Here is a 21,428-nt window from a genome sequence, read left to right as displayed (position 1 = left end):
TTCTTTGATCCTTGTCTGTAATGGGTTTGGAGACCACAGCCAGAAAGCAAAAAGTGCAAGAGAAAATTATGTAAATAATCTTTTAAGAGCAAACTTATATGTAATTATTTATATTACTTACATGTAACATAAATATATAAGTTTTATATAATTTTAGTATAAATTGCCATTATTGTTTCCTAACCTTTAACCTTTAACTGTGAATGAGTGCCCAAACACCAGAATATGGCCTGCAAGCCACTACAACCCTGAATCCAAGCAGGACAGAGCAGGAATAAAACAAATAAATTCACATTCAAGACCTGCCTTTCTTTTCTCTGGTTATGAATTAAAATCATTCCAGGAACCCGAACCAGACACTCCACAAAAAAAAAAGGAGTCAGTCTGCAGCAAAGACACAAAAATAACCTGCATGAGCATCATCAGGTAATTACTGAAGCTCAGGGAGTTCGTGCCAAGGATGGGATTTTTGGGAGAGGAGCTTTCCGAGCAGCAGCACCGCGGCTCTTCGGCCAGCAGAGGGGGGCTGGAGCTCGGGAAAGGCTCTGCTGGAATCCCGGCAGCGCCAAACTGGGAAAATCCCGATTTTCCCGAGCCCTCCGGCTGCTCAATTCACCAGGGAACTGCAGCAAAGAGGCTCCAACTCGCTGGCAGTCAGCTGCTGGGTGCTCACTGCAAACAGGGCACTTTCAGGGCACCCAAATGGGGTATTTTGGTAAAAAAGCTGTTTTTAGGGCACCCAAAGAGGTTATTTCAGGGCACCCAAACGGGGGATTTTGGGGCACCCAAACAATTTACTTTTAGAGCACCCAAAGAATTTGCTTTTAGGGCACCCAATTAGATTACTTTTAGGGCACTCTAAGAAGTTGCTTTTAGGGCACCCAATCAGGTTATTTTTAGGGCACCCAAGCAGATTATTTTAGGGTAACCAAGCAAGTTGGTTTAAGGGCACCCAAGCAGTTACTTTTAGGCTGTCCCAATGATCCAGACTGCTGATGTTAGGAAAATCCAGGAAGCTGAAGCTCCTAGACCCAATTCTTGTCTGTCTGACTGGATGGGAGCCATTGCATTGAAAGGATCCAACCTTAAAGGATCAAACTTCCTGAATCAGGCTGAAGTCACCTTTATCCTCCTCATATTTTTGTATATTAATATTAAACTATCAAGGCTTCTCCAGCAGCCAATTCCTTTTGCTGTATATTAAAACCAGGATTTTCTGGAAGATAAACACTGGAGCAAAGGAGGCTCAGGGGGCCCTTGTGGCTCTGCACAAGTCCCTGGCAGGAGGGGACAGCCGGGGGGGTCGGGCTCTGCTGCCAGGGAACAGGGACAGGAGGAGAGCTCAGGCCTCAGGCTGGGCCAGGGGAGGCTCAGGGTGGGCAGCAGCAGGAATTTGCCCATGGAAAGGGAGCTCAGGCCTTGGCAGGGGCTGCCCAGGGAGCTTTGCAGTGCCCATCCCTGGAGGTGTCACCTGGACGTGGCACTCAGGGCTCTGGGCTGGGGACAAGGTGGGCATCGGCCACAGCTGGGACTCATCTTGGAGACTTTTTCCAGCCCAAATGATCCTGGGATTCTGTGGTATGAACTTACAAAGGCAGAAGTCACCTTTTGTGACCAAAGAGAGTTTGACACTATAAAAGACTGGTCTGTGTTAGAAGCTCTACAGCAGAGAGAACAAGTGGTGGGATTCTACCAGAGGAATGAAACAACCACCCAAAGATGATTCCAACAATGTTCTCTGCAAGGTTCCTCTCCAGAACTGACATTTACAGGACAGAACTGCTTCTATCAAGGCCAGAGAGAAACAAGTGGCAGCATATTCATGGAAATACCTTGAATTAAAGGGATTCCTGTAGGAATGCCATAAAGAAAGAATCTGTAACATGCAGGGATAAATGGGACACAAACCCCCAGATGTTTGCAGATCACATCTGGAGAGAAAAGCACAAAACCTTCAACCATACAGGCCGAGGTTTTATATGACAAAATGTTATTTTTTAATCAAAATGAACAAGAGCAGAACAAGATGTGAAAGAGAAACCCGAAAAAAAGAACAAGGAATTTATTCTGCAGAGAGACCAGGTCCAGAGCAGATGATCTGAGCCACCAGCTGGAAGATCTCACAGCTGGATCTGGCTGTGCAGATAAAATCAGAAGTGCACTGCAAAGACAAAAAGCCTTTGAGATCCCCCACAGACAGAACCTCCACTCCAAGCAGGAGCTTGGTGAGGAGAACTCTTGGTGGGACTGGGTGATGGGAGAAGCACAAGAACTTGAGGGTGGAAAGAGACAGGGAAGACAAGTAGTCAGAAGACTTCAGAAAGTTGGTCACCATCAAAGCCAGAACACTGATTCTATAAAACTGTGTTGGTGGTGCAAAGACAGCTTGATTGCCATGGTCATCTGATTATCTCCTCACATGAATCATGTCACAACCTAAAACTCCTCGAGTTTGTTTCTGAAGTGCCTTGAAAGGATTCAGGTGAAACTTTTCTTGACTGACCAGCCTCATTGTAGAAGTTCTGGGAGACCCTTAACTTAAAAAAACTCACATAAAATGCTTTTACAGATCCTCAAGCTAAATATTATTATTTGGGAGTTTTCATCTTCCTCCTGACTGGCCCTCAGGAAAGGAAACCCATCCTGGGCCAGCTCCATTCACTTTGCTCCAGTTGTTGGAGATCTCCAAATCCTGGCACCCAACATCCTGGCCATCCTCATCCCCTCTAATCCTTTCCTCCTTCCCACAGCACCACAACATCTCTTGATGGTTCTGGAGACTTTTCTACCTAAAACATCTTGAGCATTGAACACACTTCATCTCCATCCTCTTTACTGAAATATTCCTTATCAGTCTGCACCACATTTTCAAGTTCTAACTTACAGGCTTTGTTGGAACCCATCTGCCTTTATGTTTCCACAATTGGGCCGTGGAATTTTTAAAAACCAACAGAATTCCCATTTATCCAGAGCAACAGCAGCTCTTGTGGCTCCTGGCACTGAGTTAGGGAGTTCTTTCAGCAGTCCTACCTACTCAAATAAAATACATTTTGTGCAAACTTTGGTATTCCAAATACACCAACCCGTGACTCTGAATTGCACAACTGTCCATTAGGGTAAGTAATAAAGCAATCAGATGCTAACAAACAGCAGAAACATTTTAAAAATTGTTATTATTTTAAAAAGAGCTTTTCACAGTTCTCCACTTGGCCAATCTTTCTCTCCCTTTATTTAAAAACGTGTTACAAGTAGAACAAGTAGAATAATCATAATATTTTCCAGAAGTTTAGAAACAACTTCAAAAACTTCTTTTAAGTTTTAATTGAAACTTAATTAATAATTAGCTAATAATTAATTAATAATTAATCAATACGTTGTATTAATTATAATTGATTAATAATTAATTAATAATTACAATAATAGAAGCCATTGTCTATATCTATATCTATATCTATATCTATAGACAGATACAAATATTTTTAAATATACTGTTGTATATTAACTCCATCCTTACAGAGTTGGGAGTTAGTTAAAAAAACCAAACCCTACAAAAATAAATGCCCTGATCCTGTAATTTATGGTTGTATAATGTAGGGATAGAGAGGGATTTTCACAAGTTGAGAGTGACAGGACATGGTGGGGATGGCCTTAAACTGAAGGAGAGCAGGGCTGGATGGGATCTTGGGCAGGGATTGTTCCCTGGCAGGATGGGCAGGGGCTGGGATGGAATTGCCAGAGCAGCTGGGGCTGCCCCTGGATCCCTGGCAGTGCCCAAGGCCAGGCTGGACATTGGGAGCTCCTGGGACAGTGGGAGGTGTCCCTGCCATGGCAGGGGGTGGAACTCAATCTTTAGAAGTCCTTTCCAACCCAAATAATTCCACAACTCCACATTTCAAGCACTCCCAGACAGAGAAGGAGCTTTCCCCCGTACCTGGTTTGTCAATGGGAGTGGCTGCTCGAGCTGGTCAGCGTAGGATAAGGCCGAGACCTGCTGGTCACTGATGTTCTGCTGCCGCCGGTCACTGTACTGCTGATGCGAATGGGACATCTGTCCAGCCATCTGAAGGCCAGCAGCATGGAATGAAAACGATGGTGCAAGCCGAACAGACGAAGGTTTGCATGCTGAAGTCTCTCCTCCTGCAAACACAAGGTGAGGGTTAAGCAGGTTGAAAATCTTGCCCTGCGTTCAGACTCTCGGATCCCGGAGGTCATCGGCAGCCAGTGGTTGTCACACGTGGGATATTCCATAGGGAATGATCCCGGAATCACCCTCAGGGAAAGGTTATCTGCAGCACTATAGGATAGGGACTTCTCACAAGGACAAGGGGGAATGGCCCTAAGCTGGGCCAGGGCAGGGCTGGATGGGATATTGGGGAGGAACTGCTCCCTGGGAGGTCACAGGGTGCCCAGAGCAGCTGGGGCTGCCCATGGATCCCTGGAAGTGTCCAAAGCCAGGCTGGAGCAACCTGGTCTGGTGGAAGGTGTCCCTGACCATCAGAACTCGATCTTTAAAGGTCTCTTCCAACCCAAACCGTTCTGGGACTCTAATCCTGAGCATCCCTTTTCTCACATCTCCACCTGACTGTCACAACTCAGTCAGAACTTGACAGGGGTTATTCCAAACACACAAACTTTGTGTATGGACTCCACAAAAGCCAGAAAAAAGCACAAGTTCTGCCTTCCAGGGTTGCTCCCAGCAGCTGACAGTCCTTTGCACTGACTGTGCCAAAGGAAAATCCGGTGTCCAGCCTCAGCAGCTCATCTTGGTTTGGGGATAAGGTTTAGGGGTGATGCTGGTGGTGTTGGGATGATCCCAAAGGGCTCTTCCAACCTGGTGATTCTGTGAATCCCTGATTCTCTGTCCTCTGTGTTTACACCTCCCTACAAAGTGCAGCAAACAAAGAGCAGCTGCAATCTGAAAGCAAAATTATCACTAAAGATTAAATTTAGAAGGAAGGTGTTAAACAGCCAAGCACCTGACCAGCAAAGGGAAATCCCCACTTCCTTTACAGTCCAAACCTTGCAAGAAAATACAAGCAGTAGAAAACAGTAGATGAGCACTGACAAGATTTGGCTCTCTAAAAAATAACTCTGTCAAAAGAAAAGTAAAATATTAAACTTGATACAGCACCATTGACTCAACACCTATCAGGGCAACAGAAGAACTGCATGGATGAAATCAAACACCATTTTGCATTGATTATATTAAAATATTAACCACTTTAAGTTAACATTGCACAGAAAATTAACTTTCTACTCTTCTACAAAATGTCCATTAAAAACTGAAAATCAGAGTTAATCTTCCATCTCTACAACTTGGTGGATTTAGTGAACATTTGCTTTTCAAGATTCACTGAACACTCCTGGAAGAATGGCTGAACATATGTAACACATCATCCAGTATCTCTACTTTTTGCTCTTTTAATTTCTGAGGTTCTGCTTAACCTGAAAAAAAATCATAATCTCACTTAGCAACATCATGGTGACTGAAGTAAAAGTCAAAACAATATTTAAATCAGAGAGTCAAAAATACCACTAATTCTGAAGTGTAGAGCCAGTTACTTTCAAAGGTTTCAATCTTGTATTTTCTTACCCCAGGCCACAAGTTTCCAATAGAGAGATACCTGGCCAATTACATAACTTAATAAAAACAAATTTTATTTTAAAAAATTCTGCCCTTCCACGTGTTCCTAAAAAAGCAGAAAACTCAGATATATAAACCCAAAAATCCTGGCATGGTGGGGATCTCATTTACTTCATAGGATCTTCTAACACTCCAAAAATCACAACAAATCTGAGGATAAACTGAATCATGCACTACACACATTGAAAATAAAGTAAAAAAGAAAGTAAAATAGCGTTAAAAGTATAATTATCCCACAAAACAACAGTTGTAATTTGATGTTTTGGTTCAGCTTCAAACTTTCAGCCATCAAATGCTTGTAGACCTTTTCCTCCCAAGTCCACCTGCATCCAAGTCCACGAATTTTAATTTTTTAGTTTAACATTTTTTGGAATTTGCTGCTTGTGACCAACAAAGAGGTCCCTGTTGGCTTGGAGGACAGTCCCACACCAAATGTGATACCACACTGTGAACCACACACACGTGAATCCAAACTGTGTCCAACAAGAAACTTCTTAAACCAGAAACACAAATGGTTCCACAGCAAATCTCAGAAAAGGGGATGAGATTAGAGCCTGACCAGTCTGATGACGTGAAGGATGACAAAAAGATGGATGGGAATTGGCCAACTCATCCCTGTGTTCCCAACCCAAATGGAAAAGCATTTGAGTCATCTCCAAAATGGGACTGACCTCACCCACGTCAGCAACCAGCAACAACCACCTGGCTCACAAGTCTGGGACCTGTAACCACAAGGATCAGCAGCCAAGGAATTCCATCTTTCCAAGTTGTCCCTGGGACTGCCAGGAAGGCCCCAGAGCTCCCAGCCCTGTGCTAGAAGCAGCCCTGGCCACCAACACAAACAAGTCACACTCAGCTCCGGGCCCTGATGGAATCCCTGTCCTTGTCACATCCCAGACTCTGCTCCTGACAACACCTGCAGTCCCATCCCAGGACATCCAACCCCGAGAGAACACTCCTAGAAACACCCAGTGACACGTTAGGAAGAAAGGAGAGGGGAAAGAAGGACTGGTTAGAATAGAAATCTTGACCTCCTTTAGTTTTAGGTCGAGGAGTCGCTCCAGAAATAGGGACATTTGTGCACAGCCATTAATTGAGGCTCACAAAGCCTCTGGTGGCTCTGAGATTGTTTTTTGGCTTATCTGGAGAGCTCCAGACATCCAAAAAATCAGGGATCTGCTGACCACCAGAGCAGGACTAAAATCCACTGGCACTTGTTCCCACAGCACATCCAGAACTACCACAGGACAGAAATATCTGTGAACAAGGTGTAGTCAATCATCAATTTTTCTTTTTAACCACTACGAGTTCAAGTGATCACACCTAGTAAAGCACCTTGGGAGGAAAATGAAGAAAAAAAACCTCAAAACATATGCCAAGATCTCTAAGCATGAAGTACATTAAGGGAAAAGATTATGGATTTGGAGTGGGTAGAATTATCTTACAAATAGGCCTTACCTAATGTTAGTTCAGGGGAGGCATAAAAATACCCACCTTGATGTGTATTTGCACTCAAAAGAGGCTCACAGCTCAGAACTCTCTGAAAATAGACACATTGCAAAAATGGATTCTCCCATAAAAGAGAAGGTTTATTTCTTAAAGCATCATCTCAACACAGTGGAAAAAGTTTAAGACTATATTTATTTATTTGGTGAGGATGGAAAATATTTTTGTTGTTCAAAATAGCTGGGTTTTAAATGGATTTTTTTATTATTTTTTTAATGGATGTTTTGGGGCCTCCCCATCCCTGGAAGTATCCAAGGCCAGGCTGGATGAGGCTCTGAGCAACCTGGGATAGTGGAAGTTTTCCCTGCCCATTGCAGGGGGTGGAACTGGATGATTTTAAGGTCCCTTTCAACCTAAACTTTTCTGTGGTTTTATGATTTTTGCAAGCAACAGAGTAACAAAGTAACAAAGGAATTATTAACTCCATACATAACAAATATTTGAGATTGTGATTGTAAATTTTTGCACAGATTTTTAAGAACTCAATGCAGATTCAATTTTCCTACCTCATCTGTTTGAGATCCTGTTATTCCAATTTTGACATCAGTCCACATAATTCATTTAGACATCGAACATCCTCCCAAGAAAAAGTATTTTTGGTGGTAAAACACATCCCTGGCCCTCTCTGTTCAAAAACAGTGAGGCACAAATGTTCACTGAGCAATGGGGAAGAGCTGCAGGAGTGATCCCAAGAGCACATCATCAATCCAGGAAAAATCAGTGGATTGTAGCTAAAGCCCAACTGGCCACAGGACTGAGCAACCCCCAGAGGTCTCTTCCAGCCTCAACATTTCCACATTTCTGTGTCACAAAAGTCAGCACAAAGTGAGGTTTCTCTCTGGATCAAGATTTGTTAGAGTAGCTCCTCTGTTGGGTGGGACTGCACCTGAAAATCCCAACAGGAATTCCAAGGTTTCTTTGCATTCTTGTTACCCAGCTCATTAAAGATCTACTTTGCTTCTCAAAGTATCTTTGTGACTTTCTTTGTCCCTCTGTCACACTTCTAGTGTTCTATTGAGGTGTATTCATCGTGGAAGATAAAAAAGGAGGCAAAGTCAGACAAAAATCATTAGAGCATTAAAAGAAGTAACATTTCCTTAACGTACTTTCCGACTTCTCACCCCACAATTAAAAATTAGCCCCCAGAAAGAACCATTGTGACAGTTTGGACTCTGTGAATGATGCAAATCTGCCTTCAGGGCTGACAAAAGCATCTCCCAAGTGCAGCAGCAGATTTTGTTCCATGACATGATAAAGAATTATCTTGCTGATAACAGAACCTTTGCAAGAGCCTTAGAAACACTTCCCTGCCTGTTGATTGTTGAACAGGTGAAGCAGGTAAAAGCAGTGAAAGTCCCATCAGCATTTCTTTCATACTTGTAAAAGTTTCAATGCAGGAATTCCCCAAGTTTGGAAGCCAAAGGTTTCCATGTTGGACAGGGCTTGGAGCAACCAGGGATAGTGGGAGGTGTCCCTGCCCATGACAGGAGGTGGAATTAAGATGATCTCAGGCTCAAGTGTGAAACTTCCTCTGCACAATTCATTTTTCATTCTTTTTGCCTTGCTAAACTTTTCTTCCTTTTGTTCAACATTTTCCCTTCTAAGATCATTGCTTTGACCTAAAATGTTTTGAGCTTCTTTCCCTGCCTCTCCCTCCTATCCCACCCTCCCTTTCCATGTTTGGGTTGTTCAGCCATGTGCAGATATTCCCTCTATTCCCTCTCAGGGATATGCTGGCAGCCAAGTGAGAACCTGCCAGAAAACACAACCAGGGAATAAAAGTGTGAAGTGTCTCGTTTTCCTCCCCACACTCAGAGTTCAAGGGCTTGTGGGGCCACGGCACAGAACAAGCACAGTTCTTACTGCACAGGACAGGTTGAGACTTTAAATCTTTTTATTCCAACCCTTGCTAAGACAACACTGGTAAAGGCAAGCACTTCTTGTTGTCTTTTTCTGTGTTTAAATTAGTGATGTGAAAGCAGCCCAATGTCCACTCTAAGAAAATCCTGTTAGCTGAGGAACTGTACAAACCTCTGCCTTCACAGAAGGTTTGGGGGGTTTTTTTTGCAAAGTTAATTGTTTTGCAGACTTCTGGTCACCTTTATTTTTCAAAATCTCTGCTTGGAAAAGCTCTCAGTATCCATGAGCACTGTGACAGCTCAGCTATTGAGGAGTGTGTAGGAAAGGGAGCCAGATCCCTGCTCTAATACCCAACCACCTCCGAGGTGGATCATCCTAAAACGGACAGGGAGCAATCAGCAACAAGCACTTGTATATCTGAGAACTCTCTGCTCAAATAAACGCACCCTGAAGATGAGTTAGACCCATCAGAGTTCTGCCTGAGCATCACAAATGTCAGCCACGGGGCACTGGAGAGTTTAGAACAATTATCTTTCAGGCAATAAGCAAATGCCAACTTGAACTCTGAGTGAACTTCTGCAGCCCTGCTCTGCCCATTGTCCCTGCTCACAGGGTTTGGAGTGACTGCATGAGAATGTGGGGGTACAGGGACCTCACTCTGCTTGGTCTGGAGTGGGAAAAGCTGAGAAAACCCAGGGAAAAGCTGAGAGAACTCAGGGAACAAAGGGAAATTACCTGCGGCAGCTACTGGAGAACAATCCTGTTATAAATATCCCACACGAGTTCCTCCTCTGGAGGAACTTTATTATTGTGGGGGAGTTATTAAGAATGGCTGCTTCAGAAGTTATCCTACAATAACTATTCAGCCAACTTCCCTGAACAGAAATGCCAAACACTGCTTTCCCTCTGAGCAGAATGGAGCCCTAAACTTAGAAACAACCCCACTCTCCAACCCCATTCATGGGCCAACACACCCACGGGATTGCTCCTGCTCTTCCCCACTGGCCAGAGCTGCAGGGAGCTCACAGTGCTCAGGGGCTGACATCAAACTCTTGGGTGCAATCTTTTCCCAGCCTGGAGAAAAAGTAGGCCAAGAGCAGGTTCATGAACTGTTCTGCCACTGCTGAGCCTGTCCTGGCCGGTTTCTTCCCTGGATGAGCGGCAGCAGGAGGTGGACTTTGGGCAGGACTTGTGGTCCTCGTGCAGAGGACAGAAGTTCACTTTCCTGGAGAACAACTGGGGTTCTGACCTGTCACAGGAAAAGACTGTGGGAAATACCTTCCCAAAAAGCCACTTCAAAAATCTGGTACCAGAAGGAGTGAATGCTGCTGCTCATTGTAATTCTCGCACTACAAGAGAAAGAAGTTTCTAAAATTCATTTAATCCACTGGCAACACAGTATATAAATCTGTGTTTCATTAACTTATAAATATGACTTTGAGTACACTCCAGAGAATCTCAGAACTGAGAAAATGTTGTGAAAGTGAAAACACTTTTTTTTTTTTTTTTTTTTTTAATAAATGAAACCCAAGATTGCCAAAATTCTCAGCTATGACTTACAGGAAACACAAGCACTCCAAACTTTCAAAGTCCAAATTAAGCTCTGTGAGACCTCTGCTTTTCCATTTCTGCCCTGGTGAAGCAGCTGCTTGAAAGCACAGCTAAAAAACACCTGGAATTCCACAAGGAAACAGGGACAGGCCTACAAAGGACTGAATGGACTGCAAACCCACTAAAATAAAGAGAACAGTGCCCAGAAATGAGGAAATCCCAGAATCCTTCCCCAGCTTTAATTCTGTGCCTCCATGTCAATAAGTTATGATTCTGTTTAGCTCCATGAATGCCCTGTTTGTTTTAGGGGGCAGAATGGAAGCAGCACTCGCTGAATAGGTGGCCATACAATAGATCTTTTTATTTTCATTGTGTTTAACATAATATCCCTTGCCACTCTTCAGACTGTGCTCCAAATAAAATTATTCCTGGCTGCATATATATTCTATAGAGTGGTCATTGTTTTTGCATCCTTGGAATTCACAAACAATCATTTCCTTCTGTAGAATTCAGGATTTTCTCCTGTTCTGCAGAAAAACGGCAAGACATGGGATAAACACAAAAAAGGCTCCATAATTTCAGTTTTTGTACATTCAGGACTTTGCAAAGACAAGGGACACGTCCTAGCAGGTAAATCTCTGTTTCACAGAGCTCCACAGAGGAGCAGCTTTACAGGTTAGGTAAAAAAAGCTCCTTTTTGACGCACTGCCCTCATGTGATCCTCCAAGAGAGGATATCCCAGGATTTAGAGAGGAAACAACTGTACACACACCAACAGAGTTATTAGTGAAGGTTTTCCCCTTTTCTAATACAGTTCAGGTTCTTTCCAACTTTTCCTGCCACACTGGAACTCTGCCCAGCTCCTCAGGAGCACTGGTCAAACCCAAGCACTTTGGCTGGCGATTCACCCCAGCGTGTATTTATTTATTTAATGACAAGTGAGTGAGTGGAACAGTATCTCAGCAGTCAATACTTTATTATTCCATGTTTAATAACCTGTATTTCAAGAAGAGGCCTAATACTTGCTTTAAAACTGACAAACAAAAATCATCCAAATCCTCCTTTTCCAGAGCTGGTGAAAGTGTGCCAAGGTTGAGGTTCTGAGGCTTCTTTTTTCTCTCTCCCTACAAATTTATGGGAAATTTATGATTTTATGCAATTATTCTAAGGTGTATAATTTTTCTAACTGAATGAAAATCCTGCCATTAAAAAGAGGGAATATAAAGGAGACAGGTAAATGGACATAATGTTTTTTTATGATCATGGTGAAAGTTCAAAGAATCACAGAAACAATAATGTTGGAAAAGACCTCCAAGATCATCAAGACCAACCTTTGACCGAACAAACATAACAGCTCTCAAGGCAGAAATAAAGACTGAAATGTGAAAACTATTCCAAACACAGGTTTTCCAATAATTTCTTAACTCCACCTGTGCATCTTTAATCCTGCTGAAAGACCCACACCTGCCCCTCAGCTCTGAGTGAAAAACAAAAATACAAACAGAAAATGTTCTGTCAAATTCAATAAATGAGGAGAAAAATCTTTTATAAGCCACAGTAATTTCCTAATACAGCAGAAATTTATGACACAAACTTTAAATTGACATTATTTTTTATCCCTTATACATGTTATAAAAGAATGTCTAAACTTACTCTTCAGAAGGCTTCAAGCAAACTCCAAGTACCCACAATTTTTATTAAATCTAAGTTTTTGGTTCTAGAAATCACTAAGTTTCTCTATGAAAATATTTGCTTTATCCAAGAAAAATTAAATTTCCCTCTGCTGAACCTGAAGTTTTCTGAAGGGTTTAGAAACCAGTAAAAAATTTAAATTCCACCACAGTAAAAATCAGATTTAACCAAAAATCTGCTGGTGACACGAATTCCTACCATTACTTTCAAATGTCAGGTACCATCAAACCACTGATACTTATGCTAAAGAGAGGGGAAAATAATTTAAAAATAGCATGGACTGTAGCTGGATTTACTTAGTAAAACAATTCATTAACCTTACAGTCAGTTTGAGTGAGTTGGAAGGAGAGAATGTGAGCAGTTATGTAAAGAAAATACAGGAATTGGACACTAAGAAAGACAGAGGGAGGGAGAGAGGAACAGGACTGAAGAAGGTAAAGTGATCCATGACTGAACAGGAGAAAAAGCTGGTTGGGAAAGCAGGGAAAGGGAAAAAAAGGACAGATACAGTTGCAGATTTAAGCAGCAGAATATATTTTAAGCTCAGATTCCCCAATATTCTTAGACAGGAATGATATTTAGGACAGAAAAAAAAGAAAAACAGGACTCAACTTACAGCTGAGGAGGGGCTTGGTTATTTGGTGTGGAGTTTTTTTATATTGGGTGGGATGAGAATACACCATTTCTGAAAGGTGAGAGTGTGTGTTCCAGAAATAGATTACGCTAAAGAACAATCGGATTCAGATCCTGATCTCGGACAGCGAGAAGGGGCGAGGTGAGTGTGTCAGAACCGTGCTTTCTGCAGGAAGCTGGCTACTTTAAGGCATTTTATTAAAAAGAAAAAAAACAAAACAAAAAACAACAAACTGAAGGGAAGAAGAGGGTACAAACAGGGGGGAAGCAGCAGCAGGGCGAAGCGGCGGGTGCCGCACGGCCGGCCACGCTGGGCCAGCCCGGTGTGAGGGCGGCTCGCAGCGCGCAGGCCCCGCGCGTGAGGGGGAAGCCGATCCCGCGCTCCCCTCAGCGCATCCGCGGCTGCCGCAGCGCGCCCCAGCAACAGCGCCTCATTAGCATAGCCCACCCCGGGCCGCGCCGCGCCATTGGCCTGCAGCGGCGCGGCGCGGACCAATGGCGGCGCGCTATGCAAATGCAGGCGCGCAGTTGCCAGGGCAGAGCTGGCGCGCGGCGGCCAATGGGCGCAGGCTCCATAAACAAGGAGCGCGATTGAGCTTTGTCACATTCGCCGGGCGCTGTTAACACTTTCCAGTTTAGGGCGAAATTAGCTCCATCTCCCGAGGATCAGGCTCATGTTCTACATTTCACCCCCACAGCAAGGGCAGGGCGGCGCAGCCATGATACACGGGATTTACGGATAAACGCGCCCGCGTTAGGATTTCGCCTTGCCCGGCTCCGGGACGCCTTCTCCAGGGCTGGGATGTGAAAGATCCCCCAACGCTGCCGGGTGGGAGAGAGCCCGGCTGGAATTCTTGCCGGGGCTTTAAAAAGCTCTAAAGTTCCCTGTCTCTGCCTTCCTTAGGCAGGTCACCTCCTAAAATTACTGTGTCAGGCAACTCCTGTCCTTCCCTTTTTCCTTCCCTTTTTTTTCCAAGGATCTGAATTTATGTTTCGTTGGTTTGAGTTTAACCCTAAAGACACAACATCCTTTATTATTACTATTATTATAATTATAATTCACCCCCCCCACCCCGACAGATTTTAAGCAAATGAAATTTCAGCTCGTTCCACCGCCGCTAACGACTGAACATGAACGAAGCTGAAGCATCCTAGGAGAAATAAGCAGATTTTTTTTTCTTTTGACCGATCTTTAAAGAAAAATAAAATAAAATATATATATATATATAAAATATAAGATTATCTGACAGCGTTTTGGTGTCTCTGTGCCTGTGACGGCGTGAATCCATCACTGACCAGCACGGCTCGCAGGGCTGCTGGGGAGATCCCCTTCCCACGCGCAGAGGGGGATGCGGATGTGGAAAACCGGCGGCTGGAAATGCAAAGAGTGACAGACACACTTACTCTGGAAGCCCCCGGCTGTCCCTGCAGCAGCAGCAGCACTGTCCCCTCTCTCTCTACGCCGTGGCGGCCGCAGCGATGCCGGGCATGTTTTACTGCACTTTGCCGAGCCCGGCAGCGATGTGCCAGCGCCGCTGCGAGTCACTCACCTGCCGAGGGGGTGGGGGGTGCTTCCTGTTCTCCGGGGCTCCGCCAAGGTGCCACCGGCCAGGGGACAAGGTGCCACCGGCCAGGGGACCGAGCACGGAGCCCCCGGAGCCGCCGGGGTGGCCTCGCTGCCCTGGCCCAGCGGGGAGCGCAGCTGCGGCCGGCCGCGCTCCGGGCCGCGGGGAAAGGGATGCCGGCTTCCCGGGGCTCCCCAGGACAGCCGAACTTGGCAGAGCCGCAGCGAGGAATCTGACTGAAGCAAGCGCCCAAAATGTCAGTTCCGACAGAACTTAAAAAGTTTTAGCGGCACCCTCATTCAACAACTTCATTTGGGGTATTTTAGCAGTAGTGAAACTACTGAAATCTCTCCTTCCATGCCCTGAAACGCCAACAGCTACCTCAGCGAAACTCCTGAAATCTCTCCCTCCGTGCCCTAAAACACCACTGTGTGTACGCTACACACCCCAAAAACCAGTGCCGCCCATTCTTTATCTCGTGGCAGCTTTTGGAACGGATTTATTGCGTTTATTTGGTGCTCATCTCGCAGCCCCAGCAGCAGCAGCGTTACCTGCCCAGGGGCTTAGGAGATTTTCCGAGCAATCCGGGCCGGGCCAGGACTTTGCAGCACTAATCCTTGTGCTGTCCTTTCGGGGAAATACTTTTATCAGCACTTAACCGAGAGTTCCTCGTGTTGGTGCAGCGCCTCCTCCTTCCCCCACCTCCAAAGAACATTACTCACAATTTGCAGTTTGCAGCGCAAAACTAATTAGAGATGGAATAAATTACCTGCTACATGGCAGCACGTCAAACCGCACGAGAGGTGAAAAACACCCAATATTTTATCCCAAATCAATACTCGGCCTGATGGCTCAGGCATTTCCAGCTGAACATAAAGTTAGCATAAATATCGGCATCGTTTTTAAAGCTTTACTTTTGTACAAACAGATATATTTTAAAAAAAAATTAAAATAAATCTTTTCCTACGCATACAACCCATCAAGGGAAATTACTTGAATTATTCTATTTCCCATTTGTAGTTACTGAGGCACAAGATATATTTAAACAGTTGGTAGAGAAAAAATGGGAAGCATCTCCCATATCAATGTACAGCCAGCATGCCAAACCATGAATGTAAGAGCTAAACAAGGGATGAATACATCATGTGCAAGAGTCTCACATGATATAAATTATTCAATACCTGACCAAAGAGAACGGCTTTCAGGAGAGAGGGGGAGGATCTCAAAGTACTTTTGTAGTTTGAATACAGGCAGGGTTAGGAATTGATGCAGAATCTTTTTAAACTTCGTTAAATAATCCCATGTATTTTCAAGCTATTTCACTGGGTGACATCCATCCAGCTCTGGTGTCTACCATAAATAAAGGTGGATTTCATCTAACACAGCGATGACAATTTTAAAATAAAACCAACTGTAAAAATAAAATAACTTGGCACGTGGGCAAGTGTGTATTTTCAGAATTTGGGCTGTCCCCTCCTTCCACTTGCAGGATTTGCACAGCCCTATTGATATTACAAGTCTTTTTTCCTTTCCTAATCCCAGACTGGATATACAACTTGGCATTTTGGGGGTTGGATTTGAGATTTTTGTTAACCCATCACACACCTTTAAGGACCAACACACAAACAGAGGCTTTTAAGTGGAAAAACTGAACTACAAGAAAATATCCACCCATTATAAATACCATCTTGATTATGGGGAAGCTTCTGGTGTGGTGATTCCAGGGAATTCCCTCACTGGCTGATTTCATGGATGATCTTGAATTAGTTCATGTCACTCCAAGGGAAATTTATAGCACTTAAATTTTGGCTACTGAGCAGTTCTGTTGTACTTGTAGATATTGCTCTGCTTTGATACTCTGTATTAATAACACAAATTCTGACAGAGGTCCTAAAAACCAGAATATTTTGTATTAATACCACAAATTCTGATGGAATTCACAAAAAAAGAGAATATTTTGTATTAATAACACAAATTTTGATGGAATTCCTAAAATCCAGAATACTTTAAAACTCTTAGGAGCTCTGTCCTTATTAATCCATATCACAGTTCATAAAAGAATAACATTCCAGGTTTTTTCCTCACTCCAAAGTTGCCTGGAAGCACCAGAACTGTTCCATAAAATCCTCACAGGTTGTGAACTGTACCTAAACCAATCTTTTGCTGTGTTCTCAATGATTTGGTAACTGATATTCTGACACCTGCATTTTACAGAAGGAATCCGAAGCCAGTCCTGACAAACTCCACTCAAAGTTCTCAAGTCACTAAACAATAAATCATTTCCCAGTAAAAAGTTTCAATATTTCCATATCCAGCTTAGTGCTCATCACATAAAATAAAAATTAAAAAAAAATCAGAAATAAATCCAGGGAAGGGGTTGACAAGTCCAGTCAAACCTCACAGCTCCAAAGCCCAATTTCCTGCCTTTGTAATAATTCCTGTATTTAGTACACACACCTTTAAGCAATTACTTCTTTTGATTTGTCTCTCCTTGAAGTAACAGCTTTTAAGGAGAAAAAAAACTTAAGTGTGGTTAAATCTGTACTTCCAGTTGGAAACCACCAAAAATTCAGGATACCAAACTTTACTAATCCAAACGATATGGCCAAAAATTGAGGCTCACTGTAAACTGTATTAACTTCTCTCAAGTAACACAACTTTTCAACCCAGAAAAATTTTAAACACAACAAAAGCCATCCACAATACAAACAAAAAATATCATTATTTCTTTAGGATAATACTGTGATTTAAGAGAATTATTTTTGAAGTGTAACTTGCATTTTTGCTTCTAAGGCTTTAGTGTTTCTAGCATAAACTAAGGAGTTAATAAATAACAATGAGAACACTACCCAAGTATCAGAGTTGTGCAAATTTTAAAAAATAAATTTTTCTGCATCTTATAAAATCCTAGAATGGGTTGGAAGGGATCTCAAAAATTATACAGTGCCACCCCTGGGCACCCCCATGGGCAGGGCCACCTCCCACTGTCCCAGGAGCTCCCAATGTCCAGCCTGGCCTTGGGCACTGCCAGGGATCCAGGGGCAGCCCCAGCTGCTCTGGCAATTCCATCCCAGCCCCTGCCCACCCTGCCAGGGAACAATCCCTGCCCAAGATCCAGCAGCATCTAACCCTGCTTTCCTTCAGCTGATCTCCATAAATGTTTTTTAAAACATAAACATAAAGATTCCCAGCTTACAAAAACTCCCATTTGCTGTGACTGGGCTCCTCCTTTCCAAGAAAAGTCCCTGCAGGGACGTCATGGAAGATGCATAAACCAAAGTCACCCTGTTTCAGCTGGAACATTTGAGTCTCTCCTTCCATCAGGCTCTGGTTTTTCTGGAATGTCAGCTCCCAGAACAAGCTCCTGAGAGCTGCCTGTCACCTGCACCTGCAGCATCCACGTGGAAAGTGATGTACCCTGACCACTAAAAAGAGCAGGTGAATTCCAAAGGGTTCAGGGAGGGAAGGAATCATTCCAGCATTTCCTGAAGGATCTATAAACTACACCAAGGAAAAGCTGACTGGATAATTTCCCATGGTTTGGTATTAGATTTGGTTTCCCCACCTCCAGAGAGGAAGCATTCCACCTGAGGAAAGAGATTTGGATGTTTCCAAGGAAAGGTGATGAAGGTAGATTATTTATAGAATCTAAACACCAAACACAATAAATTCTTCAAGGTTCAGCTTCCCAGAACTGTGTTCTGGGAAAAGATCACCCCAAGTCCTGTTCATAGAAGAAATGTTAATGAAGTTCTAACCCCTAAATGCTTTTAATTCAAAGAAATCTGTGCCCTGGTCTGCTCAGGGAATGTTCCCAGTTCCTGAGGACACTGTGAACATCGCATTTACAGGCACCAGACACAACTGTCCTGCAATGCAAAGGAAACACGACCTCCTACAAAGTCATGTCACCGAGGGTGAAGTCACTGCAAGTCAAGAAAAGCGAAATAATAACACACAAACTCTTTATTTAAAAGTTGAGCTATCAGCAAGCTTCAAAGCTTCAGCATTGAAGTTTTAAAAGAGTTCTCAGGGTACAGAACAGCCAGCTCCACACATGGCACAGTCAGGACTCTGCACACACACGTGAGGAAGAGTCCTTGACCAGCCTGACTGCCCTGAAGAAGAGGGGAGAAGTTGGAAATGCCCTCCTGCCATGAGTGAAAACTGTGAGGGCTGTGTCAGGCTGTGGTGGGAAGAGATGATTGAGAAGGGGTGCAAAGAAATGTCACCCCAAAGAAATTTCACCCCAAAAAAATGTTACCCCAAAAGAAATGTCACCCAAAAGAAATGTCACCCCCAGCAGCACATCATCAGTTATCAAGCAAGTGCTCAAGGCAATGGGACTTTAGGTTGCCCAGAGAATCTGTGTCTGCCCTTGGATCCCTGGAAGTGTCCAAGGCCAGGCTGGATGGGGCTTGGAGCAACCTGGGACAGTCAAAGGTGTCCCTGCTCGTGGCAGGAGTGGAACTGGATGAGCTTTAAGGTCGCTTCCAACCCAAGTCATTCCGTGATTTCATGAATTTGGAGGAGAAAGTACAAAACAAGCCCAGGATCTGCCACCTCTAAGTTGTTTGTAAAAGCCAACAAGAACCACGTAACTCATTGTTCTCATCCCTGCCATGGAACCCAACTTCTACCAAGTCCATGGAAGAGTTTAAAAGACTTATGAGAAAGAAAGAGCAATATTGTTTCTTGTGCTCCAAACCCACTGCAGAAAGCAGGGCCCTGGTGGAGAAGGAGCAGCAAAAGCCCAAAGCACCTGCTCCTGTTTTGCAGCACCAGTTGTTCTGCCAAGCAGTGGTGACACTCGAGGCTGTGCTTTGCCAAAGCATCTGGGTTGAGAGCACCACGGTGGTGTTCTCTGGCTCGCTGGCCAAGCGAGCACAGAACTGCTTCCAAATGTCACTCAAGCTCACACAGCTCCTCAAGACTACTTCTGGAATTTGTGGGATTGCTGGGATTTCTTAACAGCTTCAGAGAGCCTGACCGTGTCCGAGCAGAAGGTGCCAGAGAGGATTTCCCTTCTTTTTCTGCCCCACAAAGGGTAAGGAGAGACTTCCCAACAAATGGACAGAGGTGGGAAATTGTCTTTGCCATCATTTGTGAGAGGAAAGCACAGCAGACCCTTCAGAGGGCCACGGCATTGACCCTTTAGCCAATACTCCAGTGTTTCAAAACATCATCAAGGATGAAATGATTTTGCCAGGGGAGGTTCTGGTTGGGTATCAGGAAAAACTTTCCATGCAAGAGTGGTCAGGCATGGGAATGAGCTGCCCAGGGAGGTTTGGAGTCACTGACTGGGAGTGTTCAGGAGGAGTCTGAATGTGGTTGCCCTTGGGGACAGGGTTTGGGGTGATGCTGAGACTGGATGATCTTGAACACCAATGTTCCACATCTTTCAGTTAAGAGAAATTCCTCCTGGTGTCCAACCCAAGCATCTCCTGGCACAGCTTGAGGCCTTTTCCTCTTGTCCTTCCTTGTTCCCTGTGAGCAGAGCCTCCTGTTCCAAGGAAAGCTCAGACACCACGGTAATTTTGTGTTCCCAGCTCACAGCATTTCGTTCCCAAGGGCCAGAAGCGCATTAGGCACAGAGTCACACCTGGAATTTCCTGTGCTTGTCCCTTCCCTGAAACACAGACTGTGTGCCCTTGTGTCTGATGCTGAGCTCTGAGATCCAAGAAAACACTGAATTTCATACAACATGAAATTTATGGGCATGTTTTTATGGTGATACATGAAAACAACTGTTAAAGTTAGACAGAAAAGCTAAAAGTCTGAGTGTGTAAATTAGAGAGTTTTCTTAAGTCACTGGGTGAAAAAGTTAGTTTAGAATTTAAGCTTCAGATTTGATTTTTTCCACCTTTATTCAGATTATGTCTTGTAACTGTGCTGAGTTATCCCAGAAAGGGCTGGAGAAAAGACTCCCCAGCACTCCAAAGCTGAGCACAGCGATGTTTCTCCATGGAGCATCTTGTCCAGATGTTTCCAAAACCTTCCTGAGGCATTTCTTGTTCTCCAAAACTGATCAGTTCCTATCTTTGAATGAGGAAAGCCAGGCCTCTGTCAGAGGTGCCATTAATCCAAAGGTGCAGTACCTGCCTAATTACCTGGTCTTTGATGAAATTCCGACGATTCATTAGGAGCTGATGTTGAAAGGAGCCCAAATCGCTTTGTTTAAGTGGCTGCTACCCAGACTTGCTCAGAAGACACCGATTCACTTTTCTCTAAATTGATCAAAAGGCTTATCCAGGAGGGAGATTAACCATCTTCCTAATGGGTTAGGGCAGCTTCTTGGGAAAAAGAAGCTACTGCTAATCTATTATCGAGGATAATGTGGATTTTTGATGGCAAAAAGATATTGCTAATAAACTGGGATCCGTGGGAGAAAGTGTAACAAAAAATTAAATCCTGTGACCAATCTGTAAATACTGAGCAGGTGCATCTGTGCAAAGGGCATTTGTAGGGAAGGAGTCAGTTCCTGTGAGGATGTGGCACAGGTTGTCCAGAGAAGCTGTGGATGTCACATCCCTGCAAGTGTCCCAGGACAGGTTGGACACTGGGGCTTGGAAAAACCTGGGATTGTGGAAGGTGTCCCTGCCCATGGCAGGGGATGGCAATGGGATGAGTTTTAAGGTCCCTTCCAACCCAAATCATTCCGGGATTCTATGAAAGCATGAATTCCCTTCTCCTCTCTACCAACCCTTTCCCAGAAAAAAAAGGTGAAGCAGATTTTTCATTCATGTTGTACAGGCTACAATTCATGGAATTACAGGACACAAATGATTCCTCAGGTGTCTGAATATCCACTGAGTGTTTACTCAAATACCTGCAGCCAGAGTGAAAAACTTCAAGTGAAAAGACGTCACTACGGATCTGGAAGTGTTTTGAACCCAAATCCCTGCTCCAGACGAAGTTAGCTCCCAAATTCTATTTAAGGAAACTGCCTTCTATTGAAGAAGTGGAGTATTCAGCTG

The 21,428-nt window shown here is 44.0% G+C and overlaps 1 protein-coding gene and 1 long non-coding RNA gene across 2 annotated transcripts in view; both read right to left on the bottom strand.

Annotated features, from left to right (window-relative positions):
- The window catches only part of DYRK1A (dual specificity tyrosine phosphorylation regulated kinase 1A), a 69,973-nt gene that overhangs the window by 14,857 nt on the left and 33,688 nt on the right, over positions 1-21,428 (bottom strand). The window contains exon 3 of the mRNA XM_015628541.3: positions 3,932-4,137. Within this exon, the coding sequence (XP_015484027.1) occupies positions 3,932-4,137 (206 nt within the window). The remainder of the gene's footprint in view (positions 1-3,931; positions 4,138-21,428) is intronic.
- On the bottom strand, positions 13,901-14,504 carry LOC107204810. Its single transcript, XR_001521747.1, has 2 exons — positions 14,437-14,504; positions 13,901-14,258 (listed from the first exon to the last, which is right to left on the bottom strand). It is a non-coding gene; the product is annotated as an uncharacterized LOC107204810 (long non-coding RNA).

The sequence above is a fragment of the Parus major genome, chromosome 1, assembly GCF_001522545.3.
Source record: "Parus major isolate Abel chromosome 1, Parus_major1.1, whole genome shotgun sequence".
NCBI lineage: Eukaryota > Metazoa > Chordata > Aves > Passeriformes > Paridae > Parus > Parus major.
Note: the sequence above shows the minus strand (reverse complement) of the source record. Positions and strands in the feature narration are given on the sequence as shown.